Source organism: Gastrolobium bilobum, unplaced genomic scaffold (assembly GCF_033153095.1).
Source record: "Gastrolobium bilobum isolate Gb01-03AN ecotype WA unplaced genomic scaffold, APGP_CSIRO_Gbil_v1 utg4377, whole genome shotgun sequence".
NCBI lineage: Eukaryota > Viridiplantae > Streptophyta > Magnoliopsida > Fabales > Fabaceae > Gastrolobium > Gastrolobium bilobum.
This window is the reverse complement of record NW_026895684.1, coordinates 1013831-1036163: the sequence shown is the minus strand read 5'-3', so window position 1 is coordinate 1036163 and position 22333 is coordinate 1013831. Positions and strand designations below refer to the sequence as shown.

Genomic DNA, 22333 nt, shown 5'->3' with positions numbered 1-22333 from the left:
TAAAGTTTTGAAATTTTCGGTCCACAATTGCATCTATGACACAGTCCACATCTTCATCGTCACATATATCATTACCAATGTAGAATATAGCATCCTTACCAACTGTAGACTCTACCCTGGCGATCATCCGTTGAACGCCATGGCTGCCGTGTAGCCCCAATTTTTGGTTAATTCTCCCTTTCAGCTCATTGTACGTAGTGCCCCGTTTGATTTTCAACATTTTCGTTTTTCCTTCAAATTGAACACCGTTGGGGCCTTCATAATGCTTTCCATCATAGTAAATCATGGTAACATACATGTTTGGACTTGAGCTCATCTTTCACACGAATTTTGGGGGTAGGAATCAGATTTTAGGGGTTAGGGTTCGGATTTGGGGGAAACAATTGAGAAATAAAGGAAAATGACAATGATTTCACAATTACTATGCCTTAGAGGTGGTGGGATGAAATGGAAGGGTGATTGGAAGGTTCACAGCTGACAAACAAGAGAAAGAGACCAAGAGAGGAGTTTTGATTTCGAATATAATAAAAATGAGGCCAAGAGAGGTCTGGATATAGGGTTTTTCGCGATCTTTAGTCGACTAAATAATGTTCTTAGTCGACTAAAAGTGCAAACAATTTAGTTGATTAAGGTGAGTTTTTAGTCGACTAAAATTCGCGTTTCATAATTTATGAGTTTAGCCCATTTAGTCGATTAAAAGTGCAACTTAATCGACTAAATGGGGGCAGGATGGTGGATAGTTCTGGGGGAGGGGCAAATTGGTTATTAATTATTTAATTAGGGGCAAAAGGGTCAAAAATCCTTATTTTTTATATTACAAATTTTAGATTTTGATTTAATTTTTGTATCATGTATCGTATCGTATGATACAGTATCATATTGTCTCGTACAATACACCTCACAATACGTATCGGTATGCTTCTAAGTTGTATCGTATCGTACAAATCATATCGTGTATCATACGATATTGATAATTATATATCGATAATTTTTTAAAATTTAAATCATAGGAGAGAAAGTGAGTAATTTTTTTTAAATTTTAAATACAAAAAATACTAGGTTGTATTTTTCTCTCTCTTAAAATGACATAATTATTAAATTATCATCATTAATAATGAATTTATCATTTTTGAATTTAATATCCTCTGCTTGATATTTATTCAAATAAATGGATAATTTACTGTTGATCCAAACAAATAACAAATAACAAATTGTTATTCAAACAAATAACAAATCACTCTTTTTAAAATAAGTTCCCTGAGATTACCAAAAAAAAAAAAAAAAAAGAGTTCCCTGAGATTATAAAAAAAAAAAATGCAAAACGTGTCCCCATACGTTGACCGCGTGTCGAATTCGGTCAAACTCGCGTGTCCCACTAGTCAACGTGTCCCAAAAAATTGACCGCGTGTCGGACGAGTGTCCTAACTGGTCCGTGTCGGACACGCAATTTTTCTCAAAAATGGCGTGTCCGTGTTTCAGAGGGTTCAATTTTCTCATGTTATTGGAGATAAGTATCTCACACATGTTGTGGTGGGACCCATCGCCCATTAAAAAAAAGAAAAAAATGGTGACATTATTTTCAATGTGAGAGTGCATAAGATAACTCTCTCATGTAAATGAGAGAATGATTTTTCATATATATTGTAAAATTATTTCTCCAGCCGCTTGACGTCCAACAATGATGTGTATGGTTATGATTTCTCACGTTTAATGCTTTCACCTTTAATATGGTCATGATTTCACATATTGAATGTTGTCACCTATGTATATGGTAAATAATTGACTGTTAGACGTCAAGCGGATAAATATAAACTATATATATATAGGACTTATCATTTCTCAAGCTGCTTGAGATAATTTTATCTCCAGCTACTAAATCATAACCGTACAAAGATGAATCAATAGTGATAAAGGAATAGAGAGAGAAAAAGGTAATCATAACCATTCAAAAGTGAATCAATTGATATAAGAAAATAAATAAATAAAACGACGTAGTTTGGGGTTAGTCGAAGATAAACTTATCTCAAGCTGATTGAGAAATATTTTTCCCATATATATGTGGAAAATACTTGTCCCTTTAAAAGATATAAACCTTATGTCATTTTAGATCATAACCGTTGATTTCTGTCAATCAATGATTATAATTTATTAGGTCAAACTTAATATTAATTAATTAATAATTTTGACCCAATAAATTATAACTGTTGATTAACGGAAATCAACGGTTAAGATCTAAAATGACACAAGGTTATATCTTTTAAAAGGACAAATATTTTTTCTATATATATATGGAAAATAATTTTCTTATGTTGTAGAAACAAGATTGCAAGTGAGACCCATAAGTAAGAGGAGAGAGAAAAGAAGAAGAAGTAGGACCTACCCATCTTTTGTGTGTGTAGGGAACTTAGTTATCTCATCTAAAATGAGATAAATATAACCATATATATATATAATAGGTTATTCTGCCTACCTTTATTTTTCTTACCCTTGCCTACTCCTTTTAATACCCATTAGATTATAATCTCATCAAATGGTAGAGATCTGCGAAATAAAATAAATCATTTTTCTCCTTTCTTTCTCCTCAACACATCTCTCTTCTCCTTTCTTCATAGTTTGTTTTACTGTAAAATCGATAATTCTAAACACCTAAACTAGGTTTAAGGCAGAGATAACAAAAGGGTGCAGTCTCATCCCCATGATTTCAATCCCCAACAAAATGAAGAAAATCCAATAAATAAAAAGGGAATTTTCATATCAAGGACCTCTAAATTGTTGAATAGTGCAAATGAGGGTGGAGACCTTCGTGGTTGAGAAAGAAAACAAAAATGTTGATTGATTTATCCACAATACAATGACTTGCGGGCACAAATATATTAATCGAATTTTTTTTTTGCTGATTCAATTACTACAATTCTACAATACAATGAGTTGCATCATCATATGTTATTATTTAAAAGAGAAACACTGAATACAATTCTACAGTAGAATGAGTTGTCTCTGTCTTGGTTGATAGATAGAAGAAGAAGGAGAGAGAAAGGGTGAGAGACAAGAAGGAGAATGAAAAGAGTAAAATATTTATATTATACTACAAATATCCATCATTGGATGCGATTATAATATAATGGTGTTAAAAGGGGTAGGCAAATTAAGAGTAGACAGAATAACATATATATATATATATATATATATATATATATATATATATATATATATATAGGATCGTGTGATACCGGAGTTGTCAAAATTTAAAGTTTGACACTAATCTTAACCGTTGATTTTCGCTAATTAACGGTCATCATTTATTGAAAATTAATAATTAATTAATAAGTTTGATTTACGAAAACTATAATGGTTGATTAGCAGAAATCAACGGTTAGGATTTGATGTCAAATTTCTAAGTTTAACGCCGATGTTAAAGGATTCTTCCCTATATATATATGTGTGGGGGGGGAGGATAGGTTATTCTGTCTACTCTTATTTTGCCTACCTTTGTCTACCCCTTTCAATATCGTTAGATTACAATCTTATCTAATGGTGGAGATTTACTATTTAAAATAAACCATTTTCTCCTTTCTTTCTCCTTATACCTCCCACACTCTTTCTCTCTATCGATTTGCGTAATTCACAATCTAATTTATATTTGGATCTAAATCCAATCAATAATTGATGGCATGATAATTCTGTTGGATAAATATAATTTTTAAAATTCTTTGAATTTGATATAATTGAACACGACAAAAACCACATAAATACAAAAAAATGAAAACCACGAAGAATCCCTTCTTTGAATGAATCCACGATTACCGTAACGTTTCTATTTTGCTGTTGAAATTTGAAATCGAATTAACTTATCACCTTCTTTTTCTTATCTTATTTTTCACCTTGAAGTGGGAAAATGATCTCTGTTCTCTCTGATACGCCCAACAATATGCATACCTGATCCTAGGGGTGTTCGCGATCTGGATTGGATCGATTTTGGAAGCAAAAATCATTTGATCTAATCCCATCGGTTTGCTCATATAATCATCCATTCGGTTTGAATTTTTTTTCAAATCCGATCCGATCTAATCCAATTTTTTTCGGTTTGGATTGGATCGGTTTTCGGTTTTTTGAAAATCCTAAAATTTATTCCATGATTATTATGCAAATAATATCTTTTGTATATATTGGCTTTGTAAATTATTATTATTTTAAATACAAAAAGCATTAGTAAACTATAATATAGTTTTTTTTTTTTGGGCAATGAGATATGAAACTCTACAAAGATAAAATTGTTGATGAGATGTGACTAGATTTTTTCTTGGGTTTAGTTGATACCCAATGAGTCTTGGGTTTAAAAACTTTTGGGCTATGATTGGGGAAAGATCCAAGTAGGTAGAAAGGAATTAATATATTGGATCGGTTTGGATTTGATCGATTTTCATCAACCCATCCAAAAACTGATCCAATCCAATTAAAATTTGCGGTTTTTTTTGGTTATCGGTTATCGGTTCGGTCACCACGGTTTGAATCGGTTTGGATCTGTTGATGAATACCCCTACCTGATCCCATAGCATAGGGCATCTGGGTTTGTTTCTTCTTGACACTCATTTTCAATTTTTTATGTAAATGCTCATAACAATGACTGGGTTGAATGAATTGAGAAAAAAGCTTGCACCTTTGTTTGATGCTGAAGCGCCATTAAAGAGAGAGAAAAGAGAGGAGAGAAAAAAAATTAAGAGGCGGTAAGAGATCGAAAGTAGTAAAAGAGTTTATTTTATATAGTAAATCTTCACCGTTGGATAATATTATAATCTAACTATACTGAAAGGGGTATATATATATGAAAAGTATTTGTTATTTTCTTGTATAATATCTGTAATTTGAAATGACACAAATTGGTGTCAATTTTTTTATGAAACTACATCATTTTGATATGTATTTGATAATTTTTACATTCTCTCTTCCCCTTCTTCTCTCTTCTTAATTTTATGGAAGAGAGAAAATGTAAAAAAATACCAAATACCAGTGTTTTACAACTCGAAACGGTTATTGACTCGATCGAGGTACTGGGTCACTGGGTCATTAGTTCAATCGAATTTATTGTTTACATATTAAAAAAACATAAACGTATTACTTATATTAAAAATTCACCTAAGAAAACTATCAATGAGCTGCAAAAATAAGTTGGTTCTCCATGATAGCAAATATTATATACTTATAGACTTCTAACTCTAGACCATATTCTAAATTTGGATTAAAATTGTAATGTAAGCTAAATGCACATTTTGTGCCTTGACATAACTCAGATAAACTAAATCATGATATCAAATGGTAGGCATGAAATATACACTAAGAGAAAGTGTCCATCGTTAAGGGTGAGACAATCAGTATTTATCCCTACTTAACTTCTTGAGATCATTATAATATGCAACTAAATTACATAAACGAACTGCACTAATCAAAAATACCTTCTTATTTTGATCTTACTTTTTAATCATATTTACCACAAAATATGAGCATGATTTATTTCAAGAGTTCTCAGAAACAACAAAATATTATAAAAAAAGAGAGAGGGTCAATCGGGTCACCGAGTCGTCGGGTCTTGACCGGGTCAACCAATCCAAACCGAGTTGATTGCAGAACTGGTCCAAATGACCGCTCAGACTGGGGAACCCACCGGGTCACCGAGGTCGACCCGGCCAGTCCGATTTTAAGACACTGCCAAATACACACCAAAATAACATAATTTCATTAAAAATAAAATAAAGTTGTGTCATTTAAAATGACAAATAATTTGTCCTATACATATATAGTGAGGGTTTGATGTTTCTTTTATTGTAAGAGATAAAATTATCTCTTACACACATATAAAAATATATGGGGTCCATATGAAGTCATGTGAAGAGAAGAGTAAGAAAAAAAAGTATGGGCCCGATAAAACTTTTTTATGTGTACAAGAAACGATTTTATCTTCTATAATATAAGAGACGTTGAACCTATATATTAAATTAGCAAAATCACTTCTCATGTTTCTCTAAAGAATTTTTTTTTGCCGCAACCAATTACAACCAATGTTTTAAAACCCCGCCTCACCCTGGGGTCAACCCTGCTGGGTCACTACCCCCTCTCTCTGAGGTTCGGGTTAATAGCTAGACCCTACTTACACGTTGACTCCTCTAACCCCTCGGTTGAACCCGTGACTCCCGGGGTTAGAGGAGTCAAAGGGGGCATTGCATTATTTATTTTTTTTAAAAATTATACACGAAATGATGTCTTTTGATGTATAAAAAAACAAAAAACAAAACAAAACAAAAACTCGTTGATGCCTAGATTTATAACTATATCTGAAATCTGAATCGTTCTTTATCTTCTCTTCCGTTCTTCTCTTCCAGATCCAGACCCAGTCTCCCTCGTTCGATAATCTCATCCACTATACTGATTCTTCTCTCCCCAACGTTAATTGGTCGTGCCATCCCCTCTCCTCCATTATTCTTTATTAGGTAAATGATCTATTTTCACATATTGTTGTAAGTGCATGAGAAGGACAAAAAGTGCTAGAGTGTGATGATATAAATTTTCATTAACTCAATTGGAATGTGTTTTATACTTTGATACTTTGATTAATTTGTGAATATTGACTTATGGATGTAATTGGTTGAATTATGTTAAGTATATTTTGTATATTTAATGATTGGTGCTTTAATTTTTTTGAATTTTTAATATCGGATATATATTTACATATTTTTTATGTATAAAACCGGGTAAGCAAAGTGACCCCGTCACCCTCCGGTTAAACCCGTGACCCCTGACCTCGACCGAGTCGATGGTGTGGCTGGATTTTTAAATACGGTTACAGGAATGTCTTATTGGTAAGACGTAATTGTAATTTTAAAATGTTTTTTTTTTCTCTATCGTCATAAGGTTGCCGGCCAATGCGAAGGAGAGAAAAAAAATAACTTTAATATTTTAATGGGTAAAGAATTTATTCTATTTCTCGATGGGGGCAGGGGAAGGGATATAACTCTAGTCAATAGAGATAAGTTATCTCCGGTGAGCTCAAAACGACGTCGTTTTGGGGCCGAAATTAAGATGATTTTGTAATTCTAATATATTGCAAAGTTATATTAGTCTTTATTATTATAATTTTTTAATTTTATAATCATAAAATGACGTCGTTTTAAGCTCATTGGAGATAACTTTATCTCCGGTGAGCAGAGAAATATTTTTTCCTATTTTAATTATGGGATTTATTAATCTTCTTTAATAAGAGATAACTTGCATCGTGCCATAAAAATAAATTTTGTGAATCCCACCATTTTCAAAAAAAAAATGGCTCAATTTTTTATACTCACTGATATAAGATAATTGTCTCATGTAAAAGGAGACAATTTAAATCCTTTAATTATACGTTATTTTTATCGATATAATTGTAATTGCTCACGGATCCAAAATTTTGGAACACGAAAAGTTGGGGACCCATTAAATTATGAGAAAAATTACTCTTATGCTACATGTGACAACTTTATCTCTTACACACTCTTCGATGACTATGCTATTTTTTTTTTTAGAAGATGGAGCGCACAAGTTTATTTATCTCTATGACATGAGATAACTTATCTCCTTTAACATGAGATTAATAAAACCCTTAAATTATTTATTTGTTGCGTTAGTAGAACCAAAACATGAACAAATAAACCTAAATATGAAGTGAATAGCAAAACCAAAAGCAGCAAGCATCGACAAGAGCAACATACTGTTGTTGTGACCGATTTCCGGTTCGCATGATTTTGCAAAAATGGGCAATAATAGACAAAAGAGATTCAGAACTCATCGCGACCATCGTGGTCAATCAAGTCGACACCACCAACTCTTACTGTAACAAATTCTTTCCCAATATCTGTGCCTCGTGCCCAATTCTTTTTATTTATTTTCTTCCCTTTTCAATTTTATTTTATTTTTCTTTTAATTTCCTATTCATGAGGGTTTGGTTATTGATCTCACTGTACTTCAGAGAGGAAGATTCTCAAAGCTCTGTTCAAGGTGCACGTCGATTACCCCATCTTTTGTTCAATTCCCGTTCTTGTTTTCAAACAAAAGATGTTAACTTTTTCTCCCCACTATGATATGTTTCTAACTGCAGAAGTTGGTGGGGGTGTGGAGGAGGAAGAGCTCACGGTCACTGTCCCCAAAATAAAGCTTGCAATGTGGGTATGCATATAACCGTTTTCCTAATTTTAATTTGACTGAGGTTTTTAGTTATCCATTATTATTATTTCTTGTTGTTTAAAAATTAAAGAGATGTTGAGGAAGCAGTGCGTGCTTTTATATATATGGGATTTATATTTCTTGTTTTTTTACGTCTTTATATATATTGAGGAAGCAGTGCATGCTTCTATATATATGGGATTTTACAATGACAACATCTTTATTTATTTATTTTGTTTGTATCAAAATTTGAAGCATCTAATCAGTTGGGATTAAAAAGAATTTATAACTGTACGGTTTTCTGTCTTCCCTCCTATTGGGAAAAGTTCCTTCAATTTGGCGTAATATTACTGTATATGTCATCACTGAATTCAAATCTAATATTTACATGGCATGTAATTTTATATTTTGGATGTAATTGTTGTTCATGATGTTAACTCAGGATTTTGGGCAATGCGATGCCAAAAAATGCACTGGACGCAAGCTTTCAAGACTGGGCTTGTTAAAAGCAAGTATTTGGTCTCTTATTTCTTCATTCTCCAATTATTTTTTACATATGATTTGGTATATGTATGTGTTTACATATATAGGCATAATCATGTATATGTAAATACATATGAAGAGGCATTTCCAAAAAGACAACTTCAGTAAGATGAACTATCCTTTTAGAATTTTAATTTTTTAAATAGGATAGTCCTTTGAGTTTAGGCAGCCTTTTGATGGCAAGGCAGCATGGAAGAGAAGCTTTTGCTTAGATTAATGAATGAGCAGACATCTCAAGTTTTTGTAATGGCACAAGTACTTTAATTTGTGGTAATTACTTGCTGTAGTGATCTATCAAGATATCATAGTATCTGTAGACAGTACTCAGATAACTTGGATTTTGTTACAATTTGTTGGATCGAAAAATCTAGTGATGTTGTATAAAAAAAAACTCATGTTATAAAGGGTTGGTTAATGGTTTTAAACACACACATATATTCTTAGCATATCAGGTGAGAGGAGCTAATATTGACCATTTAATCTGACATGGATGGTCACTCAAGATTAGTTCCTCTCACGTTCTCACCTAATATTTGTCATCATTGATTCAGTATTCTAGGTAGGTCTAATTGCACTATTTAAACATGCTTAATATGTTAGTGTTCCTGACTATGATAGATTTTATGCAGGAGTTACGTGTGAGTAATGGTTTTGGGGGCATTGTTCTAAGGTACTTGGTCTTAAACTATCTTTTTTTCACTATATGCCTAAACAATTTGTTACTTTTGCCTGAACATGGTTTATCTTTATATTATAACATATCATGTCAACAGGTTCATGATTTTTATCACTTAGTTGATTTGGCATAAGATTAGAACTGTAGAGATGTTCTTGGCTTCTGCTTCAATCAGTTATAAACCTGTCTCTTTCTTGCAATATAACTTATTTTGTCAAATTTGCTGCAGCCCTAAAGCTTTTGGTTGAATATTTAGTCATTATGCTGTGTCAGATAGTAAATGATTGCAATCGATCATTGAAAACAATCATTTATGTTGGCCTTTAAACTGGCAGAGGAGGTTGATTGGATGGTAGAAAGTTGGGTTGACCCCATACATGAGTCTCCACTAGTAGTGTTGTTAACGCTCTCGTAACACCTGTTAGTCCCTTCATTAAGGGTCTGTTTAACCATGCTGTGAAATTGACAAAAGCTGTTTTTTAGTTTAAAGAACACTTATTTTGATATTTTGAGGTATTTAGCCACAGGATACAAATATGGCATCAGAGGCAAAATTCTGATTCTAAAGAGAAACAAGAAATTTATGTTTCTCCTTGAAAGCAAAAGAAGCAGCAAATAATGAAAAGTTTGGATAAAGTTGTTTCTATATAACAACATTTTTATTGAAGCATTTTTTAAGAAAGCAATTCTTGAAAATGCAAAAAATTTCACAGCAAGACCAAATGGGCACTAAGTTAACTTTTTAAAACAATGCATTCTATTTTGATTGTTAAGTAGCTATATATTGCAAGTTCCTGTGTTCACTTAATAGTGATTATCTATTGTAATTATGTTTTGGCAGTCCTGTTGGAAAGCAATGTGTCTCAAGAGAAGATTACTCTTTAATCAAGGAGAGAGGATTGGCTGTTGTGGATTGCTCATGGGCACGCTTAGATGATGTGCCTTTTGTGAGGCTGCGCTGCAGTGCTCCTCGCCTCTGTATGAACTTAGCCACCAACATGAATATATTCAAATTTCGTTTTATTTTCTTGGTTTTGCATACTTGTTTGTTTATATTCTGTTCAAATACACTAGTGCATGAGAAAATTCATGCTTGACACAAGTACCATTGTAGTTGTTCATGATGCCTTAAAGTTTCTTCTAGCGCCAATGCATTTGATCTTCTTGTCTTGTTTAGGTGATAATAATCAATTTATCATATTTTCTGTTTATTGCAGTGCCATGGCTTGTAGCAGCAAATCCGGTAAATTATGGTCGGCCATGTAAGCTATCTTGTGTAGAGGCCTTATCTGCTGCTTTGACAATATGGTACCAAAATGGCCTCATCTGTGATTAGATGATATATTTATCTTTGGTGTGTTTCTATAATTCATTTCTCAATTCTCTATGGCTAAAGTTCTTTGCTATGGTCTTGAAGTGGGGAAGAAGAAACAGCAAATCTGTTGCTTGACAAGTTCAAATGGGGTCACGCTTTTATGTCTCTGAATGGGTATGATATGTTTCATTTATATAATTTTGTTATTTTATCTTCTTTTTTGTAATCAAGATTATTTTCACTTCTGATATATATGAGGGCACAAGTCGAAATACCAGCATGGCATAAATTATCCCCATCCATTAAATGAGAAAAGCAACCGGGTACTCACAGAGCCCCTCTTGGTTTCTTTCAAACCCTCAAATTTATGATCATAAAAAACTATCCTTAATTTACATATCTGACTCTTCGTCCTTTCCAAAGCTTATTTTCTACCCTGTTGAGTTGAGTTTAAATCTTAAGCAAAAATGGCTTGCAAATGAATACTGCTGTAGAACCTGCTGAGTGCTGTCGCTGTATGTAACCATGAACAGATTTTTTGTAAAAAAATAATTTTGGGACATCTGTATTATCAATTCACTGAACCAAGTAAAATGTTAGAATTGGTTAGGCACGTGTAAATAACTAGTTACTGATTAGCTATGATTATTAGGCTGTAAGTTAGCTTGTCATTATCTCCTAATTAGGCCCTTCATTCCAATTGTTTTGTTTCCATGAGATACATAACTAAACATTGGGATTCAATTAATATGTTTCTCAATTACATATGGCTTCATAGACTCTTTTATATTCACAACTTTCTGCAAATACATGCAGAGAATTACTGAATGCCTACTCCAAATGCCAAAATAGTGCTGATATTATTTCTGTTCAAAATGCTTGGCTGTCACAAGAGAGTCAGATTTCAAGGGCTCCTACTGATAGTGAAGGTATGTCTTGGTTGTGATATCGTTTTTTACACAATGGAAACCATAACTAATTAATCTCCAGTATAGAGGATGGTCTTGGCCCACAGGCACAACTGTAATCTTGCTGCCTTGTGACCTGGTGGTGGTCATGAGTTCTGGTTGTGGAAACAGCCTCTTCGCTATGGGCATAAGAATGTGTACAGCTGACTCTCTCCAGACCACGTAATAGTAGTAGTCTTAATGCCTTATGCATTAGACCACCTTTTATTGGGGTTTGAATCTTTTTTTTTTTCTGGCTGTTTCACGTTTCACTTAACCTTTTACTCCTGTCTGTTAAACATATTCTATAGCATTTGTATATTTAGCTAGGAAGGTATGCCATGACTCTGCTTTTGTTGATCCAAATGAGAGAACGCATGGATATCACTGATGCATACACGTATCCACTGTGGTCATAACCTTTTGTTCCTCCCTTTCTCTCGCAATTCTATTCTATAGGCCTATTGCATAACATCAACTTTTCTAAGGCAGATCGAGCAGAAAGTTATTGCCTTGTCAGTCAGCAATGTGTTTTTATATCAGTACTTCAGATGGGGCACATAAAGCCATAATTATGCTTCTGATGCATTTTGTTTTTACTGTGTGGGTGCTGATTTTTTATTGTATCACAAGGAAAAGATTGTTACCTATAGATACATCTAATATATTGGGAATTTGTCCTAATGTGTTGTGTTTTCTACTGTTGCATGGACAGTTGTGACACTTGAAAGTAAGGATAAAATTCAAAACTCTTCCGATTCTGAAGATGGGCTTCCACCTCTTGAAAAGAACATGAATCATTTGAACATAGTCAATAGTGATGAAGAGAGTGAGTAGATGCACTTTTAAGTCTCTAACATGAGATTTCTCAAACCATGCTGCGATACTGGAAGTGATTTGGAGGTGTGCGCAATGCAGAATTGCTTGGCAACAAATTTTGGTTAACAAAATATGCGTCTTATCAACACAGATGGCGTTTAGTTCCCAGTACTTTCTTTTACTTTATTTATAAAGTATTTAAATATGAACATATGATAGTGTCAGCAAGTAGTAAGCTATACGTATATTTTTCCTTATTAGGTTTTGAATGTGTGATTTGTTTATCATCTTGGTTATTTGTAGTGTGTAATACTTATATGACGTCATGGGTGATCATTTTATATTTATGATGAAAAGGAAATTATTTCAAAGCCACAAGATACACCAAATCTTCGACAGGTATAGGAACTGTCATGTGTTAAACTCATCCAAAACAACTGTACACTCAGTAACTCTTAACAGCATCCCTAATTTTGTGTCAGTATAGCTCTTCTAGAAGCCCCATAGTTCAGCTGGAGTTACTGAACCATATAAGCTATGAATTTGTATTGAATTTTATAAATATTGAGAAAACATTGTGAAGGGGGAAAATATCAACTAGTGAAAGACCAAATCACTTTTTTTATCTTCCCACAAAAGATGTTTAAATTACAATGTGGTTTTCCCCCCTTAAATATTAAACTTCCTTCTTTTGAGAAAATATTATGTATTTAATTTTAATTATTTTTAATGTAAACGAGTTTATTGGGTGATGATTTTTATATGTGTTACTTTCAACGTGACTGTTATGGACTTTGGGATATTATAATGTAAAATGAAAATTTTAGGTAAATTTTTATGGCCAATAGTAGTGAGTGTTTAAAATTTGATTTCATCTTAAAAGGTTCTAAAGTTAATACTAGGAGTATTTAAAAATAGCTATTGGTGATACAGATCGTTATTATGAGAAGAAAAATATTTTTGAGAGATTAATAAGGGCTTATTGTCGTTAAAATGATTGTTTACATCAAAATAGATTAGAAAAAAATATTTTTGAAAAAAAGAACAAGAAGCCAAATTTCTTTAAAATTTTATGGGAATAACATCTGTCATTTTAAAGGATGTAAGCTTATATTATTTTAGATCCTAACCGTTGATTTCTGTCCATCAACGGTTATAATTTATTGGATCAAAATTATTAATCAATTAATAATAAATTTGGCCATTAAGTTTGACCTAATGGGCTTATTGTCGTTAAAATGATTGTTTACATCAAAATAGATTAGAAAAAAATATTTCTGAAAAACAGAACAAGCCAAATTTCTTTAAAATTTTATGGGAATAACATCAGTCATTTTAAAGGATGTAAGCTTATATTATTTTAGATCCTAACCGTTGATTTCTGTCCATCAACGGTTATAATTTATTGGATCAAAATTATTAATTAATTAATAAAAAATTTGGCCATTAAGTTTGACCTAATATAATTAATAGGGTTTGTTTTTTCTAAAGTTACTTTAGATAATTTTATCTAATGTTCATCGAAACGATGTCGTTTTGGGACGGAAATCATGGTGTTTTTATAATTTTAATTTATTTCAGGGTTATAATAGTCTTTATCATTCTAATTTTTTAATTTTTCAACTCCAAAACGACGTCGTTTCGATGAACATTAGACAAAGTTATCTAAAGTAACATCAGAAACTTTTTTCCCTAAATTATAATTGTTGATAGACGAAAATCAACTGTTAGAATCTAAAATAATATAAGGTTATATCCTTTAAAAAGATATATGTTTTTCCCAAATTTTATAGGAGTAATCGAAAGGCAGCTATTTAGATCAGTAACATGCCATACAACTTGGGGGACATAAATTATCATAAAAGCTCAAATGTTTATTCCTGATGAATGCATGCCTCAAATCTTGGAAAGGACCGTAGCACCATCTAAAATGAAAGTCTCACTTTCACTTCCATTGATGAATAGTCTTGGAAAATGCTTTAAAAATTAAATCCGAGAATTTTATAGTTCAATTCTTTGAATTAAGGGCTTTGTTTTTTTTTCTTTCACGTCAATTTTTCCCCCCTACATACACATATTTAAGGTGGATTTCACCATTAAAAAACCAAAAAAAAAAAAAAACATGTAAATCAATATATGAGTGACATAAAAAATACTTTTTTCAACAACATGAGAAAATATTTCCCCTTAAATTAATGATCTAATTGTGATTGAAATGAACAATATATTATGGAATGAATGGATTAGAAACATGGTCGCCTGGTCGGTTCAATTAGTCAGTTCAATCCGATTTTCAAAACATTTTGAAATTAGCAAATCTAATGGAATGAAAAAAAAAGTTATAAGTAGTGCAAGGGTAATATTGTCAAATAAGAGATGACCCTGTAAGATTTGATACCAATAACTTTAAAAAAAAAAAATGAAAAAGGGATTTGACATATACAATAATAAATTAAAGCTTAAGTTGATATTGAAATTTATATTTAAAAATTAAGGCTTTAATATTTCTACAGTGAATTGTAAATAAATTATCTATATTCATTCTCAAAACGACGTCGTTTTGAGTTGAAATATTAAAAAAGCATAATAAAAAAGATTATTATAACCTTGAAATAAATTATAATTATAAAAATACTTTGATTTCTACCTTAAAACGATGTCGTTTTGGACTCAACATAGATAACTTATCAATGCAGAAAAAAGGAACACTAAAAATAAAAACAATGAATCACTCACACTTTGGTTCTAAAAGAAAGCATAGAAAGGTAACAACAAGCAAAGGATGAGAACAATTATGAATGAACCTAAACGATAGTTGCATATATTTTGTCTTCACAATCACAAGCCTTTCCCAATCCCATATTCCAAAAGAACTCATCTAAATCTTTATTTAATAACTTACAGAACAAGAGTCTATGAAAAGCTTGCGAGAATAAAATGTGTACATACAAACACTATTATTTTTTGTTGACTGGTAACAGTAACAGCATGCAAGGGAAATAGAGTGTTAATGATGAATAATTTGATTTTGCTTCTCACGTAAATTTGGAAGGAAACATAAAGGCTGGTCGATCCCAGTAGTAACTGGGCCTTTGGATTGGGTTTCTTGGTTTCCATATTGGGCCATTACTTAGAGGAGGCCCATTAAGAGAATAGGAGCCCAGACGTTGACACGTTAATTCCCGATCATCTTTCAGCCACGTGTCATTTAGGTTATTTTCGGTAATGCAGATGGAGAATTTTTAACATTTCTCTCTCTCTCTTTCTATCTTTCATCTCACGATAAACCACATAGCCGGAACAAGAAGTGCACAAAATGTGACAAAGAACACAAAATGAAAAGCCTTAGAAGAGAAGAAGAATAGCATAACAAAAAATCTCAACCTTTTTTTTTTTTTTTAATCGTTTTCTCCTTCTTTTGGATAAAACATTTGTTAACATTGGATTTGATTTTGTGTATGTCAGTATTTTGTTCGGTTTGGGTGTTTCGTATTGTTTGTTTTGTTTAGAGTTTTCGCTGCTTTTCAGGAAAGAAAGGAGTTAGGGCGGAGTGTAGAGAAAAATAGAGAGAGAGAGAGAGAGAGAGAGAGAGAGAGTGCATAAGCATTCTTTTGGTTTGGGCGAGTCTCTCTCTCCATATGTGGGTTTCTTGTGAACGTTTCTTCTTCTCTAATGCTGCTCCATTTTCTCTTCTCAAATTAGGGTTTCACATTTCCCATTAAGCAAAGCCTCACCCCCTTTTTTGTCCCAGAAACGATCATTTGTTATTGTGAGTAATACTACCACCCACTCTGGATCTTGCTATCTCATTTTCTATTCGGCGATGAATATATTCTTTATAATTATTTTTCTTATACAATGCATGTGTACATGTTCAATTTTAACGTTTCATTTTTGGGTGCATTGGGTTTCTTGATATTTCCGTTTGAATATCTACTGTGAGTGTCATTGGGCGGATTTTAGGTTGTATTAGACTGCTTAATTTTTAGGTGAATGCAAGTTGGTCGGGTCAGTTTTAATATTGCTGATTTGATTGTGCCTTTTTCTGTTTTTGTTATTATATCTCTCAGGATTATATTTCTCTAACCTTTTTTTTTTACATTGATTCTCCTGAATGAAGATGCCCTTTTGGTAATTTTCGTTTATAATATTCGGGAAATTTTATTTAATCCTTACCAAGCTTCACTTTTTCTTAGCAGAAGTGCTGCAGAAGGACAGATGTTATTATTATTATTATTATTTTCGAATCAAACCGTAAACAAAGAATGAAAGAAATGTACTTTTCTTTTTTTAAATGTACTGGATGATAACTGTCTTTCCCTATTTTGCTTGAGTTCTTCAAGAACCCTGTCCTTGGTTTGTTCTTATATGTGTCTTTGTCTGCTTCCCATAGTTGGTTATATGTCCTTCTGATTATTGCTTTGGTTGTCTCACTGTCACTGATGTTGAATGTGCGTTTAATTTGATTACTGACTCCAGGTTAGGGAAGCTGAGTTGATTTGGATATTATGTCATCAAGATATCCAATTCTTCATGATCGACCCATTGATCAGTGGAAGGTTACAGCTCTGAAAGATGAGCTAAAGCGAAGGAAACTAACTACCAAGGGTTTGAAGGATGATTTGATCAGGCGTTTGGATGAAGCTCTTCGCATTGAAATGGAGGCTGCTGAGTCTTCTGAGAAGGACGAGGCTAATGCTTTCAATGGTGATGTAGCTGGGTTAAACAATTCACATATGGAGACTGTAGTTGCCGAAGTAATTGTAAGCGAAACTGCTGAAACAGTTGAAACATCTGAAAAGGGTAATACTGGTATAGTTGAACCCATTGAAACTGAAAATGCAGAAAAGATTCCAGAGGTTGTGGATAATGACAGGGAAAAGAGTGACAAGCTGTATGGTGTTACCACCCCAGTTGACATTAATAGTAATGTGCCAGCTGCGGATCAAGAAGTGGAACATATGGACTTTCCAGCTGCAAATGTGGGAGAGGACCTAATTGTTCATGCTTCTACAATAGAGACCACTGTAACAGTCACTGAGAGTGTCTTGACAGACGCAGTAGTCAGCGTTCAGGATTCTTATAGTGCAGAACCACAGAACAATTATGGTGATTCAGCAGCCAAGCAGGAGAATGTGGAATCAAAAGCATGGCTTGATAACAAGGACTCAAAGCCCCCGCTGGAGTGCGACCTAAAGCCCCCATGCGAGGATCTCATCATGCCCGACTCTTCTCTTTATGAAAATCAGGTATCTGAGGTCAACCCTAGTTTAGGGTCTCAAGTAAAATCTGATTCTATTTCTTGTAATTCTGTGTCAATTAATAATAAGAATGAACTAAGGGATACTATAATTGCTGATAATGTCAAATTAGAACAAGATATTTTTAGGCCAGAGATGGTGCAAGAACCATTATCCAGAAATGATATACCTGTTTATGATGAATCACATTCAATGGATGTTGAAGAGCTACGTGAGAAAAAGGAATCTGTTGAGCAAAATAGCAGTAATAAAAGTCCAGACTTGAACAAGATCAATAGTGGTGAGGATGTTGGGTATCCAGAAAAGTTAAACTTGGATAGAAGTTCTTGTGATGATTCCATGGAAGAGGATTTGCTGGAAAGCAAGCAATTTGATTTTAAGTCTAATGTTGATGAAATTAGAGACAAGGGGGAGAGTGTTGAAGTGCCTATTGTGAAGGAGGAAGGTAGTACTGTAGTTGTTGGAGATGGTCTATCTTTGGAGAAAGTTGGTATCCGCCATGATAATGATATTCCTCCTGTTTCCCTTGTTGAGAAACGAAAATTTCATGGTAAGCTTTATATTTTTTGTCTTTTATTCTCGATCTCATTATCCACTCTGCATTTTTAATTATGGTCTTTACTTTGTAGTACATCTTTGTCTGTTCTGGATATACCTTCTCCATTTCTAATCATGTCGAATTGTAATATCACTTATAGTGGGAGTTTGGTTTCATGGGGTGACTGGAGATTGATCCATAGACTCTACACATAGTATGTTCAGTTCTATTAATCATTTGGAATTTGTGTGTATAAGAACCTTTGATACCCTGTATAAATTAAAATAAATATTAAGAAAATGTAAAGTGGCTTTAAACTGTGAGATAAAAAAAATAATTTAAAATGCAAGTTTCTTTAAAAGTAAGACTGGCTGTAAATGGTGTGCCTTTGTAATGAAAATGTTCTCTTTTTTATTTATAGTAACACATAAAATCATTGGCTTTTAGGGAAAGTGACAAAAGACCAGATGGGGGACTACCCTTTCTATGGCATTATGGGCTATTACTGTATGATATGGTTTTCAGACAAATAGCAATCACTGCTTGATCATATACTTGTAGTTGATTGAACCTTCTGAACTTTGATGTGCTACATAAACAGGATATTTGGGTATAATTTAACTTTTAGATTTTTGAACAAGCTTCCTGCATATCTAGTTACCTGCAACATTTCATAATGACAATAATATTGATGATATCATTTATATTTTCAGATACTAGTATGTATTATTTTTTTGAATTCTATTATCAGTTCTTATCGCTAAACAAGTTTATTTATGTATTTTTTTTATTCCCCCTGAATTATTTGAAAAATTGTGTCACAGATCAAGCATCAGTTGGGAACAATGAGCCTGCAAAACGGCAAAGAAGGTGGAACTCTGAAACAGTTAAAGGTTCAGATTCACAAAGTCCTACTCTCAAACCTGTTACTGCACCAAAGGATGAGCCAATGGCTTCGAAGCGCAACTTCTCTAGGTTTGATTCCTCAACAATTAATGATGCACCCAAAGAACGAATTGGTGAGTCGACATTTATTCTGGTTGGGGTGTGAGAAGAGATGATGCTCTTATTTTTGGAGTTGGATTAATAGATATCAAATTTGAATTCCTGTCTTGTAGCCCTAAATAAGAAAAAAGGAAAAAAAAAGAATCAATTTCTGATACTCAAAATTTAATTGGGGACACTTCTCAAAGCACATTTTGGGCTCATCCAATATACACTTAAAAAAAATGCATTTCCTGAATTTTTTTATTTGAAACATAAATAATCACTTATTAGTTGATTTTCCATACTTGTAAACATTTATATAGTAATTAGTCTTTATGTTTTATGGTGTCCTTATGTTTTGGATTTTTCTTTGTTGTCTTACCAGCATCTGTTGGGTCCTCTGCTTCTCTTCCTTTAAGTCTAATAGTGTTGCTTTTAATCTTTGGTAGTTCCTCCATCACAAAGGGCCCCAACTAATTCCCTCAGGATTGATCAATTCCTCCGTCCTTTTACCCTAAAATCAGTGCAAAAACTTCTTGGTAAAACTGGGAATGTCATCAGTTTCTGGATGGACCAAATAAAGACCCATTGCTATATCACTGTAAGACTTAATTCTTATATTTCTGTCTTTTTGCTAGTGTGAGGTTATCCCGTGATGTTACTGCATTCATGATATATACTTCCTAAGTAATCTTCTGATGATGTGATACAGTACACATCCGTAGAAGAAGCTATTGAGACACGAAATGCTGTGTATAATCTGCAATGGCCTCCAAATGGTGGACGCCTTTTAGTTGCTGATTATGTTGATCCTCAAGAAGTGAAAATGAAGCTAGAAGCTCCTCCTACTCAGGTTGCCCCTGTCAGTAGCGATTCAACAGTACCGCCTGCAATCAAAGCCTTAAACTCACAACCAAAGCCTTCTCCCATTCAGCACAGGGAGCAGCCTCTAATTCCAGCTACACTCCCTCCTCCACCACCGTTGTCAAAGCCCCTGCCAGCAGCAAGAGAACGGCTTCCACCCCCACCACCCCTTCCTGAGAAATTTGACCAACCTATTGTCACACTCGATGATCTCTTTCGTAAAACCAGAGCAACTCCTAGAGTCTACTATTTACCTTTATCTGAAGAGCAAGTTGCAGCAAAACTTGCAGCACAGGGCAGAAGCATTAAGCAGTAGGCAATTAGTTTAAGGATTCTTCCCTGGCAGCTTTTGTTGATTTTCTTATTATTGGTGATTTGACTAGTTAAGAAGTGTTTTGTAAATGCATCTTGGTAGGTGCGTTGGTGTTGACCTTGGGAAGAAATTGTTGTTGCCAGTTGCTAGTTTCTGGTCCTTGATATTGTTACATGGGTTGAGACCTGTATTGTCTAGTGTTAGAACTTAGAACGGCACAAACTAAGGAAATTTTTTTTGGTGGACCAGGACCCCCAAAATTCAGTGGTCCCTTTTGTATTTTGTGGGACATAGATGGAAATATAAAATGAAAGAAAGTAGTAACGTGGATTTTTTTTGTGGAAATACAAAGGGGGATCATTGAATTTTGGTGGTCCACCAGAACTTTTCTCCAAACTAAGAGCTACTTAATTGGATAGATTTTTCCCTCTGTTTGAACTAGTTGAAGCCTAACATGACCCAAACATCTTTATATTCGTAGTGTGATTGTTTTTTTTTTTAATATTTTCTGGCAACAGCAAATTTTTGGCTAATTTTCCTTTTTATCTATCGTTCAAGCTCTGCATGTCCTAATGAAGTTGTGGAATTTGATCTGATGCTATTTAATTACTCGAAGGTTACGAAAAATCTGGGTGTTGACAGACATATATTTCGGTTCGAGTGTTAACATATTTTTACTAATGCAACAAAATTCCAGGGGACAAGAAAAATGAAGTCATTGCGGGTGGGGGGAAACATATGATTTTTTTTTTTGGTCGAATAAGTAATCCGATGATGAATGAAGTAATGGAAAGTGAAGATTCTAACTTGCCGTAAAATATACCATTGATTGATATCCATAAATGTTGATTAAAAAAAAAGAAAAAGAAAACAGAAAGAGATAATATAATTGGTTAATATATACCTGATTACTCTACATAATTGAATCACATTTTTATACATTAACAAAATTTATTAATTTGTTTAGATCGAAAGTACTTGCAAATGCAAGGAAATATGAAAGGGAAGGAAATTGATGTGCAATACCAAGAAAGATATCATACATGGGTTTAATATCTCTGTATTTATAGTGTAGAGTGTCTCGTTTCATACTATCTTTCATTTGACGGTGTTCATTCTCATTGGGGGAAATGAATGATCTTTCACAAGCTATTCCTTAGTTGATAAGTCTAAGATCGGGCTAGCTTAAGTAGATGTGGTGGCAAATTGGTGCTGCCATTCATTCATTGGTTTCAGGTGATGCCCAAGTTGTCTGAGCAATTGATCTCGACAGTAATATTTTCTTTCATGTTAAGTCATTTTGGATTATCAACCAAGCAGAACAGATTCGCATACTTTGTACGCGGGATGGATTGCCTTATTGGTCAAGTTTTTGGTGGGTTTTGAGCCTCGTGGGCCGTTATTGGATTGAGTCTCTATCTCATATATCACACAATAAATAAAATATGACAAAAATTATGTGAGAAAATCACAATCATCCAAAAATAAATCAACAGTTATAATATTATAACTATGGGAAAAGTGTGTATCATTTTAAAGGATGTAAAGTTGTGTCATTTTAAGTGAGAGAAAGAAATAGATAAAGGAAGAGAGAGAGAGTTGACAAAAAAATATAAACGTGTAGATTCCACCTCATTGTGAGAGTAAAATGACATAAGTTATGTCATTTGAATGGAAAAATATTTTTTCATATAACTATTTATTTCAATATTTTTTCTCTTTCTCTCTGTTATTATTAATTGTATGATCATAATTTTCGTACCTTTTATTTAAAATGAAAGGACGAGAGTAAAAAACAGAAACTAGAAAATACTACAACAGACGATTTTTATTTTTTATATTTTTATTATTTTCCAGCATGAGTGGGTACTAGAAAGTAGAAA

General features: G+C 33.2%; 2 protein-coding genes across 3 annotated transcripts; both read left to right on the top strand.

Annotated features, from left to right (window-relative positions):
* The first annotated feature begins 7665 nt into the window (after window positions 1-7665).
* LOC133290769 (uncharacterized) lies at window positions 7666-12856 on the top strand. 2 transcript variants are annotated; one of them, XM_061488886.1, is made up of 10 exons: window positions 7666-7857; window positions 7994-8022; window positions 8123-8190; window positions 8630-8695; window positions 9360-9400; window positions 10248-10384; window positions 10624-10714; window positions 10824-10895; window positions 11538-11650; window positions 12384-12856. In XM_061488886.1, the coding sequence occupies exons 1-10, from the start codon at window positions 7778-7780 to the stop codon at window positions 12503-12505; spliced, it is 819 nt and encodes a 272-aa protein (XP_061344870.1). In that variant the 5' UTR covers window positions 7666-7777; the 3' UTR covers window positions 12506-12856. The 2 variants fall into 2 exon arrangements, with proteins under 2 accessions (XP_061344870.1, XP_061344874.1); XM_061488890.1 differs by having other exon boundaries at window positions 7700-8022.
* Window positions 12857-15762: 2906 nt separating this feature from the next.
* On the top strand, window positions 15763-20905 carry LOC133290618 (uncharacterized). Its single transcript, XM_061488737.1, has 5 exons — window positions 15763-16256; window positions 16967-18298; window positions 19111-19305; window positions 19723-19874; window positions 19986-20905. The coding sequence occupies exons 2-5, from the start codon at window positions 16996-16998 to the stop codon at window positions 20451-20453; spliced, it is 2118 nt and encodes a 705-aa protein (XP_061344721.1). The 5' UTR covers window positions 15763-16256; window positions 16967-16995; the 3' UTR covers window positions 20454-20905.
* The last annotated feature ends 1428 nt before the right edge of the window (window positions 20906-22333 follow it).